General features: G+C 35.4%; 1 protein-coding gene across 9 annotated transcripts in view; it reads left to right on the top strand.

Moving 5' to 3' along the window:
* Window positions 1-25,299, top strand: part of LOC130141959 (nipped-B-like protein) — a 167,648-nt gene that overhangs the window by 98,167 nt on the left and 44,182 nt on the right. For 6 of the 9 annotated variants that reach the window (XM_056323291.1, XM_056323284.1, XM_056323287.1 and 3 more), the window contains 2 exons: window positions 5,523-7,082; window positions 21,857-22,039. In XM_056323291.1, the coding sequence (XP_056179266.1) occupies window positions 5,523-7,082; window positions 21,857-22,039 (1,743 nt within the window). Of the gene's footprint in view, window positions 1-2,065; window positions 2,713-2,791; window positions 3,085-5,522; window positions 7,083-21,856; window positions 22,040-25,299 lie in introns of those variants that run through there. The other 3 variants (XM_056323292.1, XM_056323293.1, XM_056323289.1) reach the window with 3 other exon arrangements.

The raw sequence follows: 25,299 nt of genomic DNA, 5'->3' as shown, positions 1-25,299 counted from the left end.
ACTGATAGGAAGGGATCTCTTTGGTTGTTTAATTCTTTGCTTATTGAAATATGGTTTTGGGGGGAGGTCAGGTGAGAGCAAACTCCCATGGCCAGTAATGCTGAACGTTCGCAAAAGAGTAGAAAGATAAGAATGGATGTTTGCCCTCATTTCATTGATAGGTCACCCATCAGTACCGTTAAAGTAATTTTAAATCTTCCTTGTATCCAGTTTATATTGATTGGGTTAGATTCTTGTGGTCTACACAACACGGTTGGGGGGGGGGGCAGGGTGATTGGGACAGCTTTGAAGAGATCTGTGAAAAATAACTAGGAAAAGAAAACAGTTGTCAGTAAACAGATTTGTTATTTAGGCGTATGGTTAAGTGTTATTTGTTGAAAATTTCTAGTCTTGACTGATAGCTTAAATAAGATAAGCTTGTAATTAGCCTCTGGCTGACTTGTCTTTGATGTTCAAAAATGGAAGGTTTGACAATAAGTAATAACTGCTTAGGACTGGTATATTTGGTATAGATTTATTCATTGCTGATTTAAATAATGCAAACAAGCAATATTTCAAATGTGTAGAGGCATATCCCAATAATCTCTGAAGAGTGTTAGAGCTTTAAAATATTAAACTCTTAATTGTTGTGCTTTAAAATGAAAGTTTGTACTGGAGTCATCAAAATGGTTCATCCAGAATTAAGCATTAGGGGGTCAATCTTTTTTGTGGTTCTGAACAGCAGTACATTCACATTTAGCCATCTTGGATATGAGGTCTCCAACTGAATCCCTTACAAAGTGAAAATGGGAAAATGGTAATTTATCTGTTGCGTCTTCGAGATCATTCAAGATTATTCAGAAATCTCTGGATTTTAAAGTCTGTCAAACAGTGCTAATAGAGTTGAGTATTACCATTTTGCTAAAACAGCTCAGCAACCATGCATGTGGTTCTTAGACTTGTTACCTTTTCACAGGTATTTACAAAAGGCCCGTTTCAGTTTGCTAGGACAGGCAGTTCTAGAAGGTTTTAGGCTATCATCCTATTATACTCATTTAATAGGTTTTAAGAGTTTAAGAGTTTTAATTTAAGAGTTTAATCTGGGACTTGAGACAATCATCGGGTTTGCAAGAAAGCAGTAACATCGGAGACTTCAGCACTAGTGGTGTTCTGGCTGCTGCTTTGGAAAGATTTCAGATTTAATGGAAGAACGAAGATACTTCTTTAATACAGCTCCCCTCATCCAGCTGCTGTCCCTAATACTTACTCAACTTCCAAGTATATCCGTTTTCAGGAGGGATATTCTTCAAATCACGATTGACTTGCAGTTTCAGCAGAAATGTTTTTGAAGGTATCTGTGGTTATTCCAGTGCAATGTGTTTTTGCACAAAGGTTCTGTGGTAATTAATTTCTAAATCTGAAAGTACTCATTGTTTTGACACACAGATATTTCCAAAGATGAAGGCCACAACCTGTCTCCAGGAATACTGTTCATAACAGGACAGGTGAGACACAACTGCTTGGAAATCCAGCTAACCTTTATTTCCATTTCAAACTTGTGGTTCCTGTAATATTTTCTTTCTTGTGCCACAGTGACCCATTTAATTTGACAGAACATCTCTGCTATTTTTTAGAATAAGGTAGCTTATGATCTTGCTTTGAGTACCAAGGTACTGCCTTTTGGTGAGCATGTTGCAATGTAAAGAGAATATCCATGAAGATTTGCCAAGCCAAAAGAATGCATACATAGGAGAATAACTGGGATCAGATGGTACCCTGAACTGTCATAAATTTGTTCAAGGAATTGAACAAAATGTAGATATGTTTTGGATATATCTACATTCTTGGGGGGGGGGGGGGGGGAGAAGGAGGAGTGAATAATGTTTCTACAAAGAAAAGAAACTGAAAACAACAAACTTGGATACCTGATCTCTAATACAGTCAGAAAGCTCTTCTGTGGCTTACTAAATATTCCTTTTTATTACGAAAACTGTTACAGAGAGTGAAACAAAAAGATCCTGATCACGCTTTATTGGTCTCAAGAGCTTGTGAGCCTACCTGTTCAGAACTGTGGCAAGCTTTGAACCTAATTCTGCAGGATTTGAAAGAAAAATATTAGTCTGATATTTTGACAAAGTTCTATATCCTGATAATAAAAAGAAATTCTACTATCTATGGAATGAAGTGGACGAAGCTTGGATACTGGTGCCTTGAAAGATTTGAATGGATATTGTAAAAGTTCCTAAGTTCATCTGTTCGTTAAGACTCTAAGGGGTCTTGGGACTCGTGCCTTAACAAGGCAGTTTTATGCAAACTTGCATATATTTGATTGTAAAAGAGAAGACCCAAGACATCTGTAATCAGAGGTTAATTACTCTTTCCTCACTTGTCTGATACTCTATTGATTATTCTCATCTAGTTCAAAGTGAGTTCAAGATTTGTTAAAGCCCTTGAAGCCCAATGGTGTCTTTCACCTTTCATATTTCTGCAGCTATGATGCCAACCTAAAAATTTTTTGTACTTATTCAGTGGAGTTTTTCCATTACACTCGATGAAGATAGTGGTACTGTGTACTCATCCTACCTTTAATGCCCTAGTTCAACCTGATATTTTCATATACTTGGGCCAGCTTTTTTTGTCCTAGATCCAGAAATCTCATAGAGGTAAACCAGTAAAGATCAAGTCTAGTTCTGTGGATTGCCATCAAGAGGCACTGGAAATATGAAGAAATCTGTGAGTAATCTGTAACTCCATCTGGAATCACCTTGCCATTTAGGAAAATTAAACTTTGAAGGCATCCCTTTCTTCTCAGATAAGATGTCAACAGGTTGTGGCTATAATTTACTTTAAAATATCAGTACTCGATTGTCAAGAGAAATGAAGAAGATGCATCAAAACCTCCGTATTTAGAGGGAATATGCCCAAGTTGTGATGTGATCATCTATTTATATGTTCTCAACTTACAATTTGACGTTTTGGATGATGATGATGAAGAGCAGCAATTTTGAGCCTGGTCAGTTATGGAAGTTCAAGAGAGAAAATTGACCCTACCTGAATTGTTTTGGTTTTTTAATCTTGGAGCCCTCAGCACGAGGGCTCTGAAAGGTGAGTATTGGTTGATCCAGCTACAGCAGTTTAAGGCATCACAGCTCCTGGCCATTGGCCTTGCTCCTATAGTAGGGGTAGCAGAAGGAAACATTTGTTTGGCTCTTTAGCTGACTTGTTCATTCTGGTAGGTTAATGCAAACCATCTTCACTAGTGCCTTAAGCTTATGCACTGCACACTGAAATGCACTTGTGGAAATATGAATGTGTGTTCCCTTCTGCTAGAGGAGATAACCTCAGTTAAAGGAATAGGGTAGATAACTGGTAACAGTAATGTCTTAAAGGCTACTGTTAGATCCACCATCAGAACTTTACAGGACTTTTCCAGTGTGACTGATGTTTCTAGGTTAAAATTAAAAAGCTGACTGACTTTTTCCTAAGAACACAAGTTTCTCAATTTGTGTTTCAAAATTTAAAGTGTTTTAATTGAGCAATAAGGTAGTGATATGTGTGTGTATGTATGTTTATTAGTGTATATGTTTAAAAAAAATATCAAATTTGAAATCTATCAGTCTGGAAGCTTCTACTTCATGGCCATTCCTAAGACCTGTCGTGAAACTCAGTGAGGTCAAAGCCCTCTAAGTCACAGTGAGAAAAAGATTTTTTGTCACTGCATGAAGGTTTAAAAAAAATACATTTGTTTTAATAAGTAGTGTAGGGAAGTTAATCTATATAAGTTCTCATATGAATCCAACAATAGTAGTTGTACAGAAAAAGCAAATATCACTATGCTAAAAAGCTGCACCTTTGATTCAGCAAATGTATTTTGCTTTACATGTCTACCATAAAGTTGGCAGGCATTCCTACAGGTTTTTGTTGAACTTTTCAAAATTCCTTATTTGCAGTTGACCAGTTTCTGCATGAAGTTTATGGTATCTGTCTTGACTGTCTTCTAGCCATTAAATGTTGTACATAATTTTGGAGTTTTAGGAAGTTAGAGATATACAAATAAATTTGAGAATGAAAATGATGGAAAGAAAGCACAAATCTGTTCACATCACTGGAATTGACCATGTTACTACTTGTTACTGTGTTCTAATGTTAATTTTGGAGGTGATCCTTCAAAGTTTTAATTCTTCTGTATAAGAATCTTCTACAAGTATAGAAGAAATTGAAAGTCATATGTTATAATTCTGGTTTACAACTTGAGAGGTTGGGGTGTTTTTTTTTTCCTTAGAGTTTAATTCCCTTTTCCTTGATCGCATCCTCCTTTACCCTTCCCCTGCTTCCAAAAAGAGAGCTGGCTCATTGCATCTGGTGATAACCACCACAAATCTAGGCACAAAATAAGTTATTTTTCTTATATTGCGTTTGTGGTCTAGATGTTTTGATGACATATCTACAATAGAATTTCCAACCTGTGTTTGGTTATTACTTAAGACTTAAAATCATATTCCCTGATTACAGAGAAAATAATTGGGTTTTTTTGACAGATTGCAAAACAGTAGTTGAGAAATGAGAATATAAGCCTTAGTGCAGGTAGGGCTTTTGAGTTTCATGGCAGAAATTAATTTTAAAGTACCATGTTGGCAGTATAAATAGGTTGTATTTTAAAATAATAGAATATACTCTTTTTGATATTTCCATGTGCTTCTTGTTTCTATGAATTCTACCAAATTACAGGGTGTGTGGTTGGCTCACTTTTTATTTTTCTGTATTCTACTCTTAATGATTCTTTTTTTCAATGTAAACTGAAAGGGTTATTGCAGACTCTTGACACTACATAAAATTATCACTGAACCTTTTATTTCATCCATGAAAAGCATTATGGTTGCAAAGGGAAAATACTCAAGCTTTTAAGTGTGCAGTGGCCCCCCACTTAATATATATGTGTTATGGTATAGACTCCAACTCTTTATATAGTCCTTGTTTCAAATAGAAGCATGGAGTGTTGGAGTTATTTTAATCATTGTTGTTCCTGTGTTCCCTGGCTACAATATGTGTGAAGTTCAACTGATGCACTGAACCAAGTAAGGGAGAACCTTTGTCTTAATCATTGCAGATCCTTGCTTAGTTCATGTATAATGAAGCAGGCTGAATCTGCAGAAGAGAATCTGTATAGTAGTATTCCTCAAAACTTCCTTCAAGTGTAAATTGGTTTGGGTGGGGTTTTTTTTCTGGTTGTTATGTATTGCAGCTGCTTTAATAGATGGTTCTCTTGGGAATGTTAATAGGACTTTGATTTCATATGTTTTTTAGGGTATTTTTTAATGATTAATTGGCACATGTGGTAGACTGACAATGAATGATAGTCTGAATACATTAAAAAGTATTAGTTAGAGAAGCTCTATTCTTTTAAATTCAGTGAGTTTTGTTGTGTGTGCACATACATGCTGAGGAGGATTAATTGGTCAGGGTGGAGGGCAATGGACATTTTTGCTTGGACATTTACCTGTTTTTATATATAGCATTTGTGATTTTTCTCTTTTAATTTGCAGATAAGCCTCTGAAGAAGCGAAAACAAGAAAACAAACCACAGGAGGCTGGAGGTGCTACTGGAGGAAATAGATCAGCTTCTCAGGAGACAGGTTCTACAGGAAATGGGGCGAGGCCAGCGTTGATGGTTAGTATTGATCTGCAGCAAGCAGGAAGAGCAGACTCTCAGGCAACAGTAACTCAGGATTTGGACACCATCAAAAAACCTGAAGAAATTAAGCAATATAACGATGGGTTTGTGTGTGTTTCCCAAGAAGACACTGTTAGAGTTCTTAAATTTAAACCTGAAAACCATCCTGAGATTTTTAGGAAAACATCAGACTTTGAGGGTCAAAAGACAGATATCCAGCAAAATGAAAACAGACCAATGGAATTTCAGCAAAATGTGAGCAGGCGGTTGGAAAGTAAACACAATGAGAACAAACAGCTAGAAGCTAAACATGAAAGCAGACAAATGGAAGTGAAACACAATGAGGACAGACAGACAGAATCAAAACAAAATGAGAGCAGGCAAATGGAGATGAAACAAAATGAGGGAAAACAAAATACTGGCAAGCAGGAAATAAGGCAGAAGCCAGAAATGCCAAAACAGAAGAGTGAAGGCAGGCCTGAAACACCAAAACAGAAGAGTGAAGGCAGGCCTGAAACACCAAAACAGAAGAGTGAAGGCAGGCCTGAAATGCTGAAACATAGACATGATAACAGGAGGGACTTGAGTAAGCCATTGTCAGATAAGAAAATTGAAATATCTAGGCATAAACTAGATGTGAAATCTGATCCTTCAAGGATAAAATCTGAAAGTAGATCTGATCCAACAAAACAAAGGCCTGATGGGCGTTCAGTTTCTGATACACTGAGGCGTGACCATGATAGCCTTAAACAAAGACCCGAGGACAGGGAGGAGTTGGAGAGATACAGAGGAGATCCATCCAAGATTAGAAGGCCTGAATATTTGAGATCCTCAACCAAAACTGAACATGATTCTAAACATGGTATTAAATCTGATGGTTCAAAAATGGAGAAATTTGAAAGGAAACATAGACATGAGTCTGGTGAATCAAGGGAAAGGTTTTCTTCTGGGGATCAGAAATCAAGACCTGACAGCCCTCGCATTAAACAGGAAAGTAAAGGAGACTCTAGTAAATCAAGACCTGATAAACCTGGGTTTAAATCATCCAACAGCAAGGATGAACGAAGGACAGATGGTAATAAGAGTAAAGTAGACAGTAATAAAGTACATGCTGACAATAAAGCAGAGTTTCCCAGTTATTTGTTGGGGGCAAGATCTGGTGCGTTGAAACATTTTGTCATTCCAAAAATCAAGCGTGATAAAGATGGCAATGTCACTCAGGAGTCAAGGAAAACTGAATTGAAAGGTGAACAGAAGGGCAAAGTAGAGAAGATTGGGCTAGTTGAAGATCTAAATAAAGGAGCTAAGCCTGTAGTTGTCCTTCAAAAGCTTTCATTGGATGATGTGCAGAAATTTATTAAGGATAGAGAAGAGAAATCAAGGGTCTCTTGTTTTAAACCTAACAAGAACAAGTCATCCAAATCTAATAAAGGTAAGATTTTTTTTTTAATGTTAATTGCATTATATCTTGTATGCTCCTGTTCTTTTAGATTTGCTACTCCTGTGGTTAGAAATTAAATGCAAATGTTTAATAGTTAGCTTATATGTTTCCTTATATGGTTATTTTGGGGAATAAAGTGAAACTTGTCTATGGGATTGTTGTTATTGGAAATATTGCTACAGTGTAACTGAAATGATTTTACTCCAATGCAAGTTCCTAATGTGGGAATGCTTAAATAGTCTTAAGCTGTACTTCAACTACATTAGTTTAATCTGGTAATTTATCTTGTTAAACATAACTGCTATATGAGTGATTCAAACTGGTTTAAGTGTGTCTGTATATGGACTGGTACTACTGTAAATGAATCATTGTAGCTGGAGTGGTGGGAAATACTATGTATACAAGCCCTAAGATTCTTTTATATTTTTAATTGGAAATGAAATGTGTTTTTTCCAAGGGATGTTTTGACATGATGAAATAAGGCAGTTATAAAGTCCCATCTACCTCTTACACTATAAATACAACTCTGTTGGGAAGCCTCCACACTTTAGGCTGTGTGACAATAGGCTTACAAAAAGGTTCTGTCTTTAGGAGAATTCAGATATTGTTGTCTCCATGTGGAAAGAGGAAATGAACTGGTAAACAATGGGCTGGTATTTTCAAATTAGTAATACGAACAGGAAATTATTCAGAATAGTTTGTAGGTTTGATATTTGATTGATTGTCACTTCTGCAGATTTAACGCTTTTTCTAGAAATTGCTTTTCTTGGTGCTATAATTTTGGCTTCTTTGGTTTCAGACTGAAGTAGATAATTTCACATTGTGAAATCAATGTTACTGACTGTTCAGGGTTCCTTTTTTAATGTTTAGCATTTAAATTTCTTACATAGTTATGTTTATAGAGCTGTCATGTCTCAAAAATAGACAAAGTGGCAGGGGAGAGGATTTCAGCTGTATACAGGATTATTTATGAATGCAGTTCCAGGTATGTCATTGCTGGTGAAATCAAGATTAAAGTGTTTTCTTACAAAGCTGATCTAATAAGAAATGATGTAGAAATCATCTTTGTGAATATATAATTATGTTTATGTGCATGTGTACAGAGTTGATATCTGTATAACAAATTTATTGTGCTGTCTCTTCTCTATCTGCTAACCTGATTGTATTGACTCTTAAAGACTTAATTCAGGATGACTAATGCTTATTTGTAAGCTATTAGCCTCCTTGTTAAATATCCTTTTTTATCCTGGAAATATGAACATTTCCCCTCTCCTTTTTTGAGGTTCACAACAGGCAAAATTTCCATTTCTATCAATAATAGGTATCTAGAGTAGGACATAAAATTATGACATCTTTGCTGTCAGCTCACTCTAAAGATTTCAGATGAAACTTCTATGTCCTTGATAGGGAATGCTGAAAACTTTCTGATGGAATTCAGCTCTAGTCTCAAAAGGATAGCCTTTGAATTCACACGATTCTATGTGCAGAAAATTAGCAATTTTTACAGCCCTGAGAGCCATATACGGTGCATGTATGCTTTCTAAAATGTTTCTGAAGTAGACTTTTTTGTAGTCTGTATTGTATTTGGTTATTTATATAGTATATTTTAGTAACGTGTAAAGGTTTTAATGACACTTATCTGATTGGCATGACTCTAGTAGCTGTCACACAAGCAGTGCATTAATTTTAAAGTCGGTTTATAACTTTTCTGCAATGTTTTTGTGTATTTTGTGTTTTCTGAAATCATATGTATCTTACATATTCTAAAATAACTTGGGACATATTTTCCAGGAGAAAAAATATGTTTGAATCTGATATCAGTCTCTTTGCTATTGTATCTAGAATAAGATTCTTATAACAATACCAGAAATAAGTTTTGTGGAAAGAATAGCATTGCAACTATGTTTCTCTTACAAATCAAGTTTTGAGTGTTCATCCAGGCACGTTTCAGAGAAAGTGTCTTTGAACTTTGGATTTTTCATGTGTATTTTTAGTTTTACATCCTTTTCTCCAACTTCCTGATAACCTGCCTCCTAGGATATTTTATGCTAAATAGTTAGGCGAACTCCAGTATTTTAAAAGGCTCATAATTCATAAAGATATCTCTTTATAAGCAAAAGTCTATTTTTCAACAACTGACTAATAATAGAAAATATTCATGTCATTTCCACAGTGTCCTCACTCCAATTGAGAGAAATAGCATTCACTGCTTTACTCTGTGCCAATTTTAGTTATAAACATTTTCATACACTAGGAGATGTAATTTTTATAAACATTCTTTTAGTTCATCCTATCTTTCTTAATAGATTGTAGCAAATCTTTTCTGGTGTTGCCTTTTAGCATCATTATTCCACTACTTCTTGCATCCCTCTTATTCCATGTAGCTTAGTATATTTTGCTTTATCTTTCCTTCTTTTACCTCCTTGTATTTCTTGTCCTTTGCTTTTCCTTTCTCATACATCCCTCTCCCAAGAAAATGTCCTGGGTTTGTCACATACAACATCATTGCTGTGACTTATCTGAAATCCAGTTTAAAATAGGATTAGTTCAACTAGTTCAAAACACCATTTAGATAGTCATTCTGTCTTAAGGCACTAATGCCCATTCATTATGGGCTCAGTAAAATTGACTTGTTTTAAGCTAAAAATAATGTTATGTATACTGAAAGTCTATACAACTTTTTACATTGTTTCAGTAAACTTTAAATTTTAAAATCATACCTTTATTGTACACGTGGATAAGCCTTGCATTGTACTGTAAAAAAACCCAAAATAACATTTTAATCAAACTTTATGGATAGGTTTGAAATTTTGTTAAGCTATTATATGAACGAGGTAGCCATAGTATGCAATTAAGATTGAACCATCCCAACAGTCCCTTTTGGCATTAACAAAGAAGAAGCAACGTTTTTCTCTCTCCTGATCCTTGAACATTTTTCTGAAAGATACACTCTAGCTCAGAGGAAATTTATGGAAGGTTATTTTCATAGTATTTTTGTTAAGGGATCTTATGGTGAAATTTTGTGGCCTTTTTTGTCCAGGTCAGAATGAATTGTAAAACTTTTTTCTTCTGGTTCTAACATCTGTGAATGCCTTTTATTCTGGTTTTAATGCCACTGTATGTTGTTAGGGAATCCATGAAGCTTTTCCCTTCGAGTCTGTGCCTGCTATGAGGAGGTCATGTTTGCTATCCTTTTTTTTTTCTTTTTTTCAGAGCTTCAGTGAATACCTTCTCTGCTGCTTCTTATAACTATACTGATCAGCTATGTTGAGATGGGAGCTGTTACCAGTTTTACAGTTACTGCATTCTGAACAAGACAAATTTTACTTTGTTAAAGTATGAAACAGATATGAGTAATGAGAGAAACTGTAACTGTCTGTGTTAAGGAGATGTCTGAGGTCATTTATAATATATTTGAAGAATTGGTTTTCCAAAATAAGCACCACACATATAATGCAGATTTTAGTTCTAGGACAAATGAGTGCATGTTTTTTAAGTCTTGCACAGAAACACCTTTTGGGTCTTCAAATATCTCCTAAAAAGACTTTATTGTTTAAAAAAAAAGTAGTGGTAATTTCACTGCAGAATCTAATGCCGAATGCTACTCCTTCATTGTATAATTGTTATTATAGGATTTCATTATCTGTACAACACAACTTTAAACACAGGCTTTCATTGCTCACTACAAGTCTTTCTAAATATACTGTGTTCTATGCTGCTGTGATCTGAAATTTGAGTGAAGATTTGCCATTTCTTCAAAGGTCCTCTTCATATTTTTACAGGTGCAACTAAAAAATTTACTGCTGCTTAATCATCTTTTTGTGTGGTAGAGTTAAAACAATGCTTCTAAGTTTTTCTGTGTTCTATGCTTGTGTGTTTGGTTTTTAATTCCAGATGACTTTCAGAGCCTATAACTGTAATTTGTAGTCAGTGGTAGGTTGTAGCAATGTAAAATTCCATGGCATTTGTGTAACATGATGGTCTATCTTTGAGTTCTAGCACTGCTGGAAACAGTATCACTTGTGAAGCAGAGTAATCAATTAGGTTCTCATCTTCTAGGTAAGAGTGACGAGAAAGGGTGTATTCCAGGGTGAAAAGCTGTATTCACATTGTGTTGGCTCAGTGAACCAGCTTCTGATGCTTCTCACAGTCTTCTGGGCAGCACAGAGCTACTCACCAATACTTTTTTGGTACAGCTGAAAACTGTAGACAAAACGGTAGTATAAATTTTAAGCATATATTTAAATTCTTCATGTATAGGACTTCTACAAAGACAAAATTGGCAAACCTTTGAGAAAAATAGCTTATGGATATTAACTCATCAAGAAAACTTTAAGAGTTCAGCTCAAATTTATTTCCGAAATAACAATCTATTGATGCTGAAACAGACATACTGTTGTACTCACTGAAATCAGTGGGGCAAGCAGCTGTGCTGCAAGGAAATAACTGGAGTAAAAGCATATTTCCTTTGGACAGGAAAAGACTGCAACTCAGCTTGCTTATTACAGATTGTGCTTTTGAAAAGATACCAATGTGAAAGTCTGTAATTCCACAAATCTGAAATTTGGAATCACTGTCTTAGAGTTCCTGGTAGCAACTGCATTTGCGTGTGGGAAGGTCAGAGTAATAACCCACTAAACATCTTGCATGTGCATGCACTGCCAGATGGATCAAGCATGTTATAACTTTCTCTGAAGTTCTCTAGTAAATTAAGCCACATTTCAGAGTAGTAAAGGATATATTTCATGGTTTACAGCAAGGAGTTTATTGTGGTGGTTCTCAGCTGAAATCTTTAAAGCTTCTCTTAAACTGAATTTAACTGAATTTGTAGAAAAAACATCACTTTCATGAGAATTCTACAATCTTCCTGGTTTTCCTCTTTTCTTACTTATTAGTGACTACCTCTTTTCAACTTAGTCTAGAAGTGGAGCTGGCTGTCCCTTGTGGCGTTAGAAGTATTTAAAGATATGTTGGATTTGCAGAGGATTCATTTTAATATACACTTTGTCCATTTAGCCCTAATTATTTTTTTTCTCCTTTCTGGACTGAACAGGTTCATAGTTTGAAAAATATTCCAGGCATTGTTTAGTCAAAAGCCAAAACCAAACTGTATACAACCAGTTAAATCCAGTAATCTAGGAAGATCTCGGTTCTCTAGCATGGATTGTTCCTACTTGCAAGGATATATTATTTTTTTTTAGGCATGGTGTGTATGTCCTATCCCAAAAAGTATGTTGGGATGTGTGTGGGCATTGTATGTATTCTCAGGGGCCTTAGTTTTTGGTGTTAGTTTTTCAGAAGTAGATGTTGGATAAGCTGCTATTAGTAGACATCAGGAATTCAGCAGTTGCACACTGGTGTCCTTTCTTGTGTTGATCTGTTACCAGTACAATAGGAGACGTTTACGGCACACTGCTTTGCCCCAAAGCTGCTTGAGTTATTTCCTATTTTTTTCTTTGCTACTAAGGTAAATATTTTTATTCTCTTTCTCACAGTTGTTCTTAAGTCTTCTCTGGATAATAAGAGTGAACTTTACGCGTTCCACATCTAGTTCTTAGCAGCAACAATAAACTTGATCAAATCTACTAGTTTAATTGTACTTTGGTTAATCTGAAGTATGCTTTGTCTGTTTGCAAATTTAGGAGTGCATCGTTTAATTACTTCAGTTTTGAAAAATTACTTTGGCACGTGTAAGTGATAGAAATGTATTACCTAATTTTTCAGAGCAATTTGTTGAAAGTCTGAAACTGCCTTTGGTTCGTGGGCTTGGATGCTTGATCAGGTTCCTCTTGTTTGTGGGAAAGGCTAAAGCTATTTTGCATAAATGATTTTTGTGACAGTGCATTGCAATATGTAAAAATGTGGGCCAGCAATTTGTCTGACATTACAATATGCAATGCAGACCTGTTCATGTGTCTAAGTATCTAAATATGGATGTTATTTCTTGGCTTATGTGCAGTAATATGTGATCAAAAATTTTGGTTTTAATTTTCTTCTATACAAAGGGTAAATTTGGCAGAATACAAATAGGGGAAAGCCTCATGTTTGCTTCTGGTAAATGAACTTTTCTGTTGCTTGACATTTTTAACTGGTTTAGGTGACTTTTTGTATAAGAAAATTTAAACTATTTACTTGAAATTTGTGATTTATTTTTGCTCCGTAGAAATATTACCAATGAACATAAAAGGATGAGACCTTTTTTATTCTTCAAATTACTGAACTGTTGTTTGCATCAAATAAAAGTTCCTTAAATATACTTACTGTTTAATTATCTTCTGAGCAACTTTCCTGTAGTATTTTATACTAAAAGCTAAAATATCAGCATTTTTTTGTTCTTGTTGTTAATGTAATTAAGTTACTTTGAAGAAGCAAAACAAGAGTAGCTTCATGTGATATTTTCAGTGGTAAAGGCTGAGAATCTTTCCATTATAGAGCAAGGTAAAAGCAGATCTTGATGTGCCTATAGTCATAAATCAGATATCAATCATAGTATTTCTTTTGCTTGTTTTCTGAAAAGATCGTGGTTGTATTGATTATATAGGAGTTTTTCTTTTATAAGAAGAAAAAATTGAGGTTTAATTTGATTATATTTAATGAAGGTCTTTTTTCTTATGTGAGGCCCCATGGCTCAGTTTTTAAATTAATCAGAATACATGGCTGGGAAAATACATCAGTCATAAATTTCAGGTTCCAAACATTATTAACAGAAAATTACATGCTGTGTTTTGCAACTGTACAAAACACCTTACCTTTTTAATACAGTAAACTGAGTTGGCTTAAATTTCAATGCATATGTTCAAAAGCAATGAATGAGAGTGAAATCCAAAAGCAGTCCCCTGACACTGATTCATAAGTGAGATTCTTTGTGCAGCACTGCATTTATTTTAATTGCCAATCTTAATCTTGCTTCATTTTACTCTAAGTACTGCTATATTTTTTGTGAAGTATCTTGCAAAACTAGACAGCTCTATCCTTTCATAGATTTTTATAAAGACGAAGTCAGTGAATAGCAATAAGGAATAAAATAATTTGTGGCTATAGTTGCTGCAACAATCGGATAGCTTGAGGGAATCATTGATACTGATGTAATGTAAGTTCTCATGCTTCTTGGCATCTTCGGAAAGTGTGCATTGGGTATATTCCTTGCTTCTCTGTCTGGATCCTTTGGGGTGCTCTTTGGAAATCTCTTCCCTCTGTCAAAAAATGTTTCTTGCTTCTAAGAGTATTTTCTGCTATTCTAAAATATTTTTTGAATCTCTGCTGCTTAGCTGTGGGCAATGATGACCTGTTACATCATGGAATTATTCAGTTGCTGTATCCAGGTTCTTCTCTGACCCACCAACCTGGCTGGGTCCCATTTCTCAAGGCCAGAACTAAGGACTGGAATATAACCAGGGAGCCTGAACCTTTCCTTTTGTTTAGCCCGAGGCCAAGAGCCTTGCCTTTATGCCAGTATTGAGGTAGATGAGGAAAAATGATTTTGAAAGATGTGTTTAAGCAGATTCTATGGAACAATATAGGGCATACTTCTTCCTAACACTACTTCTCTCCCTTCTGCCAAATACATTGCAGCAGAGAATCCTGTGGATGCAGTGGTGAGCAGATCTTGGTCTCCTGCCCTTTCAGGCATGTGTGTGAGCTGAGCTCAGGAGTTATCCCTTTATGGATGTAGTCAAAAGGTGAGGCCAAGGGGCTCAATAGGGAGTTATATCCTGTTTATAGGATGTAGCTGTATACCCTTCCACAAGCTTTAAGGCAGAGAGTGGAAGAGGAAAAAGGAAAGCCACTGAAGTAAATGGATGACTACTCAAATTATTTTCATCAGTATTCATCTTGATGGTGTGTTTTTCAGCTGATGATATGGTATTGAGATAAAGTGGAACTTCTGTCTTATGAGCAGATGTACTTGCCTCATACCTTAAATTCAGTTTTGAAGAAAGGATTGTGATTTCTCTGTCTTTCCCCTTCCATTCTTAAAACTCTCCAGAGCACAGAATTATTTGGAGGAGTGTGATGCTGGTGGGCAAGGGGACTGATCACCAAGAACTTGGATATAAAGAACATACTGGAGCATTTTAAGGAAGAGTACAGTGGAAAGGATATAATTAAATTTGCACATTAAAGGATAGCTGAAAATTTTCAGCTTTAACTGTGTCCTGGTTTCAGCTGGGATAGAACTAATTTTCTTCTTAGTAGCTAGTACAGTGCTGTGTTTGGGATTTGGTGTGAGAACAATGTTGATAGGACACTGATGGTTTTAGTTGTTGCTGGATGATGTTTATACTAAGTCAAGGACTTTTCAGTTCCTTGGGCCCTACCAGCAAGAGGCCTGGAGGGGCACAGGAAATTGGGAGGGGACACGGCCAGGACAGGTGACCCAAGCTAGCCAAAGAGGTATTCCATACCATATGACGTCATGCTGAGTATATAAACTGGGGGAAGAAGGAGGAAGGGGGGACATTTGGCATTATGGCATTTGTCTTCCCGAGTAACCGTTATGCGTGATGGAGCCCTGCTCTCCTGGGGATGGCTGAACACCTGCCTGCCCATGGGAAGTGCTGAATGAATTCTTTCCTTTGCTTTGCTTTGCTTGCGTGTGCAGCTTTTGCTTTACCTATTAAACTGTCTATTCCAACCCTCGAGTTTTCTCACTTTTACTCTTCTGATCCTCTCCCCCATCTCACCAGGGGGGAGTGAGCAAGTGATTGCGTGGTGCTTGGTTGCCAGCCAGGGTTAAACCACGACAAACCAGTAAGCTGTTCATCAGTCACAGGTAGTCATGTGGCCCGTTGCACTGTAGTGCCTGAGCGCTATACTGTAACAGAACTTAACTGTTTTAAAAGGGTGTTTATTTTCCAAGCATCTTTATAAAGTAGGGAAGTACTTCTATTCCCTCTTTTTTTCTTTTAGTTCTTAATCTGAAATAGAACCTTATCTGCATGAGTGGTTGTAGTAGAATTAAGCTGTGAGTCTGTGCTGTTGTACTTACAATGACATGGCTATCCAACAACAAGAAAAGGCACTCTTGTTACGGAGTGTGTATTTTATTTGATTTATCACAAAGTTTGAATGTTGTTTGAGCTAATTCAGAAAGAAACTGCTTTCCTTCCTGTATATATGTCTGACACAGGAGGTTTTATCAGTGTAGTTATAGCAGTGACCCAACATTACTTGAGAAAGCTAGACAGTAAGCTCGTGATACATAAGGGAGGTAGACCTGAAACCACTGGAACATCCTCTATCAAATGCTCAGAGAGGACATATAAGGAAGGTGAGCTTGGCCTCTGTAGAATAACAGTAAGACTGGATATGCTAGTCATCAGCAAAATAAGAAGAGTCCAGTAGGCAGTTAATTTCTTCTGTGTTTAAAAAGGAGTGAGGGAGGAGGGCAAAATTGAGCTGTAATCTGTTAAGTTTTTAAATTTAATGTCAAAATGAATATGTGTGGCAATTCATTAGTGTAGAAGTTCTAGAATATGGGGAGTGGCTAAACTTAAATTTCTAAACACTGAGAAATGCAAAGTTAAGATTCATATCCCTACTCCAAACAAGTGGTGCTGTTCTCTCTTAGACCCTTGTGTGTTCTTTTCTATGTCTTGATATTTGGAAAAAGTTGCATTTTAAAATATAGGGTGTATAGAGAGATTACTAGTATGAAATTGCATTAACTGCAGTTTTGCTTATTACAAAGTATTAGCACACAGAAATGGAAAAGACAATATTTATGGGAGGCTAATTTATGCAAAAGACTTCATTAACATAAACCTTAGTTTTGAAAAGAACTTCAGGGCAGTTTTTCTTCAAGCACTTGTTCATTTGTTGCTATAGATGTATATGCAAACAGGCCATTTTGATGTCATGAGTATTTTAAAGTAACCATATAAGCAAACTGATATGGATTGTTTCCACTGTATTAAATGTCTCTTACAGTTATGGAAGTAGCAAATTGGAGTTCAGGTTTCTAAACATTTTTGAATCTTGATGGCTTGTTAGTTAATAGAAAATTACACCAAAATGTAAACCATACATCTGTTTTCCATAGTTTGAAAAGTAAAGATAAATCATTGCTGAGAAGATAACGGAGTTTATTAGTGTTGGCTTTGATTTTATGGCAGGAACAGCCTCTCTGATCTTGGAAAGCTGACCTAAGCGTCAGCAAGCATCATCCCCTTTTCCATAGCTGCTTGTTTGAAGTTACCATATCAAGCCTGGTGAAACTAATTTGAGCACACTGTTGTGTCAAAATATAGTTGTGCTGTCCATATTGAATGGATCTAATAAAAGTCCATAATGATGTTACATTTTTTGGTGGTTTTTTTTTTATGTTCAAGCTCTCTTGAAGGTATTCTGGTGATGGATGCATCTGCCTGAATCAGGGAGATCTATTTGACCTGCAGATTCAAGGCAAAGTAATTTTTGGATCCTTCTAAAGATTAGATTTGTGTAAATATTAGCTAAAGGCTGTTCTACAAACTTGAAACCACCTGTCAAGTTATGCACAAAAAGTGATGCTGAACTTTGAATCAGATCTGTGCCTTGCCATTCTTTTTCTTTTAAGCCATACGTGAAGAAGGGAAATACTATATCCACTAGGCATTTGTAGAACTCTTTCTACTATACATGGCAAAACCCTTTGAAAAGCTTTCCAGATTAAAATAGAATATGGGAGGAGGTTTACAGACTAATTAATTTCTGACTAAGATTCTCTGGCTGTTTTTTAACTGTATTGTATTGTCAAGAATTACTTGGTGAGAAACAAGTATCTTGATGGTCAGTGGATATTCAGTAACAGCTGAAGATTCTTGAATATCTTCTCTAAGAAACCTTTTGGTAACGGCAATCAAACAAAACCAAGCATATGTTCTTCCTCCAGCAAGCAACTAGTAAGTCATGAACAGCATTGCATAAGTTTGGAAAAGCACTGAAGAAGTGGTTGTTCATGTATGCAGTTCTTCAAGATGTATTGTTGAAAAATTGTTCTTACAGCTACTCTGTGACTCACCCTTCAGTTTCACTAATGTGGAGTTTATCAGCATTGTAATTCCTTACAGTGGAACAAAGATTTGGTTATGATGGCACTTTTCTTGTGATGTCTTTTTGTTTGTTTTAATAGTTGTGGCAGCTTTGAGAATATGTGTAAGTGATGTCTGAAGAACACTGACGCCTATAGTCCATTTCAGGCATATTGTATATGCTGATCACATGCATTGCAAAAAAAATTGAGTTATTCTGTTGACAAGGACAGTTTTTCAGAAAGTTTGATTTGCTATGGCAATCTTATTAACTTGTGGAGTAATTTTTTAGTAAGGTTACTTTCTCCTTTGCTATTTAAAAATCCATGCAAACTAGAATCGAACGTAACTGATTCAAGTGGAAGCAGGAAAGTAGGTACCAGGTCTTAGTAAACTTATCAAAGAAATTGAAAAATTGAAGGTGATCTTACCTGGTTTTGTAGATGCTTTCAAATGTTTTTGTGTTCTGTATTTTTTAAGCATTTTTGAAAACTATCCTGTAAACTGAAAACGCATTAGTATAGGGTTTGTAACCTAATGTTTGTTGCCATGTTGACTGGATTCTTATGGTGAACTGGATTCTCTTAAGTATTTCTTTACTACCCTGAAAAAATAAATAGTACATTTATTATAAAATATGGAGCTATAAAAAAGGAATTTAGTAAGATGTTTCTAGTGAAGATTGGGTTGCTCTGACTCAACATAAGTAATAAAGTAAAAGAAATATTAACAAGCTCTTGAATAGAGTCTCACAGTATATAATATCCTTGAAATTCTTCAGAAAGGATGGGGAGTCCTTTTCCATGTATATCAGAATTGTTCATACATGTGCAGTCATGCTTAACTCCTTTGTACGGCATGAGTAAAACTCTTTAATTTGGTTATTTACAGTCCTCAGCAGTTAAGGAAACTGGGCATGCAGCAGACTTGTTCCAGGGAACAATGTGACAGAAACAGAAACTTTATGGATGGCTTATAGAGCACTTTACAATAATTCTATTTGTTCTCTTTTCTGCTATTCCCTTCTTGAATAAAGAAAGCTTTTCATATTCTCTAATAAAAGAAAAAGAGGGAAGCTTATACTGTCATCTGAAATATCTATAACAGGAGAGAGTGCAGTTTAAGTATTAGTTGAATTTAGCATTGGAGAACATAGAAAACTTGGAATTTTTGAGAAGGAAATAGTCATTTATCCAAATATTTCAAGTACTTAAATTATTAGTTTTTCATTTATGTCTAATTAACACTATGGTAATTGACTTATTTTTAATGATTGAGTAGTGTTCTACCCAAGGAACAAAATCAATAAGGAAAGCAAGAATAGATATTCCTAGGAGGTAGGAGAGTAGTAGCTTGAGATTTTTGTTTCTTGTTTGGTTTTTTTTTAAAGGGTTTTCTTACTTAAAATATATCACCTTTCATCTTACTGAGATGTTCTTTGTGCACAGTATAAGGAAAATAAAGAACAAATCCTGTTCTAACAGTTCCTCAAAGCAATGATCACAATTTTAAAACTACATCATGAAACATTCATAATTTTGAAATTGAGTTTGAAATTTAATTGAATTAGAATTTGGTCACGGAACTCTTTCCAAGCTAAGTATACAATCCATTACTGATTTTGTTTCCTTTTCTGATTTCCTCTCCAAGCAATCTGTCTTACCAGTTATTCTGGTTTTAAATCTACTTTTCACTGTAGACTAGGAGAGGCTTAAAGAGTTATTTGTAGAAAATGCTCCTGTTGTGTAACCACATCTAGCTTTTAAGCATCTGTATGAATCTTAATGCAACTTTTGCTCCTTTATTTGCAGCTGGTTTTTGCAGTGTCTTTGGCCAGATTTGCTGTTGGTTTTGTTCTGTGTTTTGTCCTGCTGATTTCAATAAAATCACCAACAGTGCATGAAATTGAGAATATGTGTTTAAAAAACAGGACCTAAGGCCCTCTAGCAATTTCATCTGTGGAAATTGTCTTAAGACATGTATGTGCAAATTTTCCTCTAGTCTGGGGCTGAATGTAAGCTAACTCTCTTCAGACATTGTATAGGCATACAAAGAGACATGGAGTATTAGTGTGGGGACACCACTGCTCAGACGTGGCTATGCAGCGTCCAGATTAGACCTGGCTGGCATCTAGTCAGCTGGTGGTACACACAGAGGAACTGATCTGTGTGTATTGCTGTCATACTTCTGCCAATCTTCAGTCAAGTGCCCAGCCTGCAAAGAATAATAACTCCACAGCACCATGGTAAACCAGACTGTGAAATGTTTTCTAGCATTTTTGAAAGCATTATTGAGAATTTAGATAACATTGGCAGGTGGTGATTATCAAAGGATGGTAACTTAAAGCAAATAAATGAGTGACCACAGCATGGGAGAAGCAAGGACAACTTTTGCCATCAGTTTTACTTTATAGATATTTCCTTATCTCAGTTTGTAAAGCCCAATATTTTAAGTTAAATCTTTTTTTTAAATTGCACTTAAATGAGATGACTTGCTGAACATACCTGAGAATTATAGAAAAATAATTTTCTTATCATTAGTTTTGTTGCTTATAGGCAGTTTATATGGATGTAGAGATATGTGAAACCAGTAATATATAAGACTTTTTAAAAATTTTGTTGCTGGAAACTATTTTCTCATATTAAGGCTCTTCTAATTCCAGTTAAAGTGTTTTAAAGGAGAGGGGAGACTTAAGATTGGATTAGAACATGGGAAATCCAGAAGAGGATTTCTTGGAAGATTTTGTGTGTGTGTGTGTGTGTGTGTAGCAATTGGCAGGTGATTTCCTCTCTATCTAAATAATATAGTATGCCTTGGGAAGGAGGGAGAGGTGCTTATGACAAAGGCATTTGTTCTGTTGTTGGAAAAGGTTAACAATTTAGTCCATTAATCTTAAAATCTGTGCAATAGATTCTTTGATAAATAAAGATAAGACATCAAATAAACCCCCAAGAAATACTTCTGAATTAATTTGGTTTCCTTTTGTCACTTGTAAAATATTTTGACTGTAAATCTCCTTCATACTGACTACATATGGGCCTAATTGTAGTTTCAAAATGTGATGAGAATTGTGTGATGATATCTATTTACCTCTGTGGGAAAGAAACTTGATGTGGTCTAGCTTGCTGTTTGTCTATATTAAATAAAAATCTTTCAACTATGCTTTGTAACAATATCAAGCAAAAATTTGGGTTGTGTTATAACACTAGTAGTAGGAGGTAAGAAAGAAAAAAATCTGAGGCAGAGGTTGGGATGTCAATGATTTGGTCTGTATTTAGGGATAAGACCCCAGAGATTCTGCCACAGATTCTCTACCTACTGGAAAAGGGAAGATTGCTGTCTTGTATACCCTAAATAATATGAATGAGAATAAACAGAACTGCTGATGAGGGATAATGAATCCTTAATTTACTTACACTGTTAGAAAGCCTATTGAATTCAGAGGATGAACCGAAATAAGACTAAATTTTGTGCAAGTAGAGCAAAGAAAATTCACCAATTTGAATTTGCTTATATGTCTGAAAAAGTATTTTTTTGAAGATGTGTATACAATTTATTATGTTAATTTCTAATTGCAGTGTGAACAATAAACACAACTTTAGAAAGGGATTTCAAATACATCCAAGTATATCTAACTGTGGTATTATTTATTAGTGGATATACTGTAGGCAGTTCCTGGGAAAAGGACTGTAGTTTTGGGCCCTTATTATTATCTTCAGGTTCACATTTACTCTTCTTGCTCTTCATTAATAGGTAGCATAGATCAGTCAGTGTTAAAGGAGTTGCCTCCTGAGCTCCTGGCAGAAATTGAATCCACCATGCCGCTTTGTGAACGTGTGAAAATGAACAAGCGCAAACGTAGCACAGTTAATGAGAAACCAAAATATGCTGAAATCAGTTCTGATGAAGACAATGGCAGTGAAGAAGCTTTTGAATGTAAGTAGTACGTTGTTCTGTTCCTACTCCTAAAGAAAGCTAATATTTTGTTTTTACAAAAAGATATACTTTTTTGTTGTTGGCTACCCTAAAACATATGAAAACAAATTTGCTGTCCAGACAACTACTTGGCCAAGAACCTTTTTTCTTTCTTTTAAAAGAAAAATTACTTGATTTCAATTTGTCACTCAAGATGAAAAGCAGCTAGTTGTTAAATTTCTTTCCCTAATTACCTTATGGGAAGCCACTGCCTAGATTTATTTTTTTTTAGTCGTGCAATGAAACATTTTTAGCCAGTCAGATTAAAGAAAATAGCCTGTAAAGCAGCTCAGAAAACTTGTACACAAAGCTATGCAAAGAAAAAAATTCAATAAATACATTTTACATTATTCTGAGTTTTATTGATAAGAAAAGCAAAGGAACCCCTCTTGAATTTTTCTAACATGATAAATTAAGAATATTAGTGCCTAGAAGTTTCTTAAAATATTTCTTCTTCTATTATTTCCATGGTATATTGCTTGGAAAACTGGAATTTTTGTTAGTGGTTTCACAAAATAGTATTTGCTGATGATACTGTTTCTGAATTAAGAGTGATTTCAAAGGAAGAGAGGAAGCTTGTAGTTAGACTTTTGCTGTGCAGTCAAGGTAATGTTCATAAGTGTGAAAAAATTGTTATATGCCTCTAAGTTAGGAAGGGATTTCCTACTTGCAAATAAGTGTGTAGTTAGTTTGTCTCTATGGTAGTTCAGTTAGCCAACACTGAAAAGAAACTCCATTGAAATGGAGTGAATCAGTTCAGTCTGAGTAACGTCTTAGCTGTTACCTATGCAGAACTACAGAAGTGTCTAATCGCTGTTAACCTGAGAAGACATCTTGCTTATAATGATTTTTTTCCAAGTTTAGACTCTTCCACCTTTGCTTATCTAAACATCTTACTGAGCTGTTGTAAAACATAATGTTTAGCTTCCTAGTCTTTCTTAGGGTTCAAAAGAGAACGATTTATTTGTCCTGCTTTTTTAATATGTTTCAAGTTCTCATCCAAGTAATACGCAATGCATATACATAGACATACAAATTTTAATAGTGATACCTCTGATCTTTATCAAAGAAGCAGAAAAGAATGTCCTTTTGTTTGTTTGTTTTTCATTTAAAATATAACTGAATAATGCTGCTTTGACCATGAGTATGAGATCTTGAGCTAACTTGTAATCAGATGATTTGCTTCATTTTGAATGCTGTATTCTCTGTTTACCATATCATTTCATCTGTTTGTGATGTTAATAATATGGAACAGTGAATTAAAAACAGAATAAGTAAAGCAAAATTATTTAAGTTGGTTGGGAATGGAGAGGATTGTCAGGAATCTTAGAGATCTTAATTTACCTATTAGCCGCAGTGACTGTTGAAATTCTTAGATGCGAAATAAAGCAAATTAAGGAAAACTTTCAGTAATTATATGCTTTAAGGGATTCCAGTTTCACTAAACCACTCAAGAGATCTGACCATCATTCTAAACAATTCATTGAGGACATCTGGTTTAAAAATAAATTATATTTCTTAAAGGATACTGTAGAACTTAACTGAGTTAAAATGAGACAAAATGATCAAGAGAATGAAAGATTTGTAACAAGTGGATTTAAATTTATGCTGGAATGCTATATTGGAAGTTACTTTTCTCATGAAGATGTAGCTGGGGTCAGAATTCATCTTACAGAGCTTAAATTAATAGTGATGATTTGTAAACTGTGGAGACAGATTTCATCTACCTCCACAAAATACTGCCTCATGGGAGGAAGAGAATCAGTTAAGATATGTAAAGTCTTTTCCAATAAACCCCCAACTGACTTCTCCAATATGCTCACTTTGTGTATCCCAGAAAGCTCGCTCTTCAGTCACAGTTAACTCTCAACCATTTTAGAACTGACAGTGTTAGTAGCTCAGGCCTCATGAACATGACTGTACTGCCTCCAGAAGCAAGTCTGATTCATAAGCAGAAGAGCTCAAAGCATGAACTAAGTTATTACCTTAAACACTTGGTCCACCTCTGTGCAGAAGTTTCACACTGTGTTTTCAGAAGTGGGAGCCCTCTAGGGTGCAGTGCAGAGCATTAGTATCACCACAGGTTCAATGTTGTTTTTATTAGTTCTGAGCCTGGGCTGCCTATTAACCGTATCCTGGTACTATACTAGGTATAACTATATCCTGGTATGTTTCCTATGCTTCTCAATAAACTGGGGTTGTGGAAAGAATTTGTCAGTTCTGTCTGAATGCTTGGAACCATTTTGCTCAGAAACCACCCTATATACAGTCATACCTCTCTAAACTTCAGGAGACTGGTAAAGATACACAGATGTCAGGGCTATTATATGCAAGTTCACAAGAATAATAAACTCTGGTAGTCTAGAATGTAATGTTTTGGAGCCGTTTTGATCTTCACAGCACAGTCCATGTTAGACATCTCTGCTAACCCAGTTATCCTGTTACATTAGATAATGGAGAGTTGGCTGTTTTCATGGGTGAAATTGCCCCCTCCTCCATATCCTTTTTCTATTACATCTTAGCACCCTCTTCCCTTCAAGACTGTCTTTGAAAACAACAAAGAACTCTCCATTCCTCCCCCCTTTATTTCCCCCAAGTTTCTGTTTCTGTATAGAACACTTATCCCGTTTTTTCAACATTTAGTTCTGCAAGGCTTTTTGGTCCTGACTGAAAACTGGTTATAATAACTTTCTGTGGTATATCCTCACTGCCTGGCACAAAATTGTGACTCCAGCTTTCTCCTTTACACTGAATTTCCTGCAATATATATCAAGACAAAATTTTAGTCGTCTTGGCAAAACAATATCTTTAAGCAACTAGGTTACCAAGTCTCATTGGAACTTGCTGTGTTAGATGGGCAAAGCAATCACTGAACTAGAACATGGACACCCAGTAATAGTCACAATTTAGATAACTGAAGAAATCATCTCAATGTTCTCTTATGAAAGGATGAAACTTATTTTGATTTTTTTCTACTTCCCTGACTTTGTTTAAAAGGACAAACGTCCTGTAAATTTGTATTTTTAAATGTTTGCTGGTGTCTTTGCCAGTTTCAGGCACAGTTTTCATGTAATTCAAAAGATTGTTAGAATAATGCTATAACAGAATTTTATATGATAGTTTTAGAGCACTCACTTGTTTTACAGAACATCTATATAATAGTGTTTAACTTGAAAATGTATAATTTTGAGCTATTAAAAGTAGAAATTTTGTACTTATAA

The sequence above is a fragment of the Falco biarmicus genome, chromosome W (genome assembly GCF_023638135.1).
Source record: "Falco biarmicus isolate bFalBia1 chromosome W, bFalBia1.pri, whole genome shotgun sequence".
Classification (NCBI taxonomy): Eukaryota; Metazoa; Chordata; class Aves; order Falconiformes; family Falconidae; genus Falco; species Falco biarmicus.
This window is presented reverse-complemented; position numbering and strand designations above follow the sequence as displayed.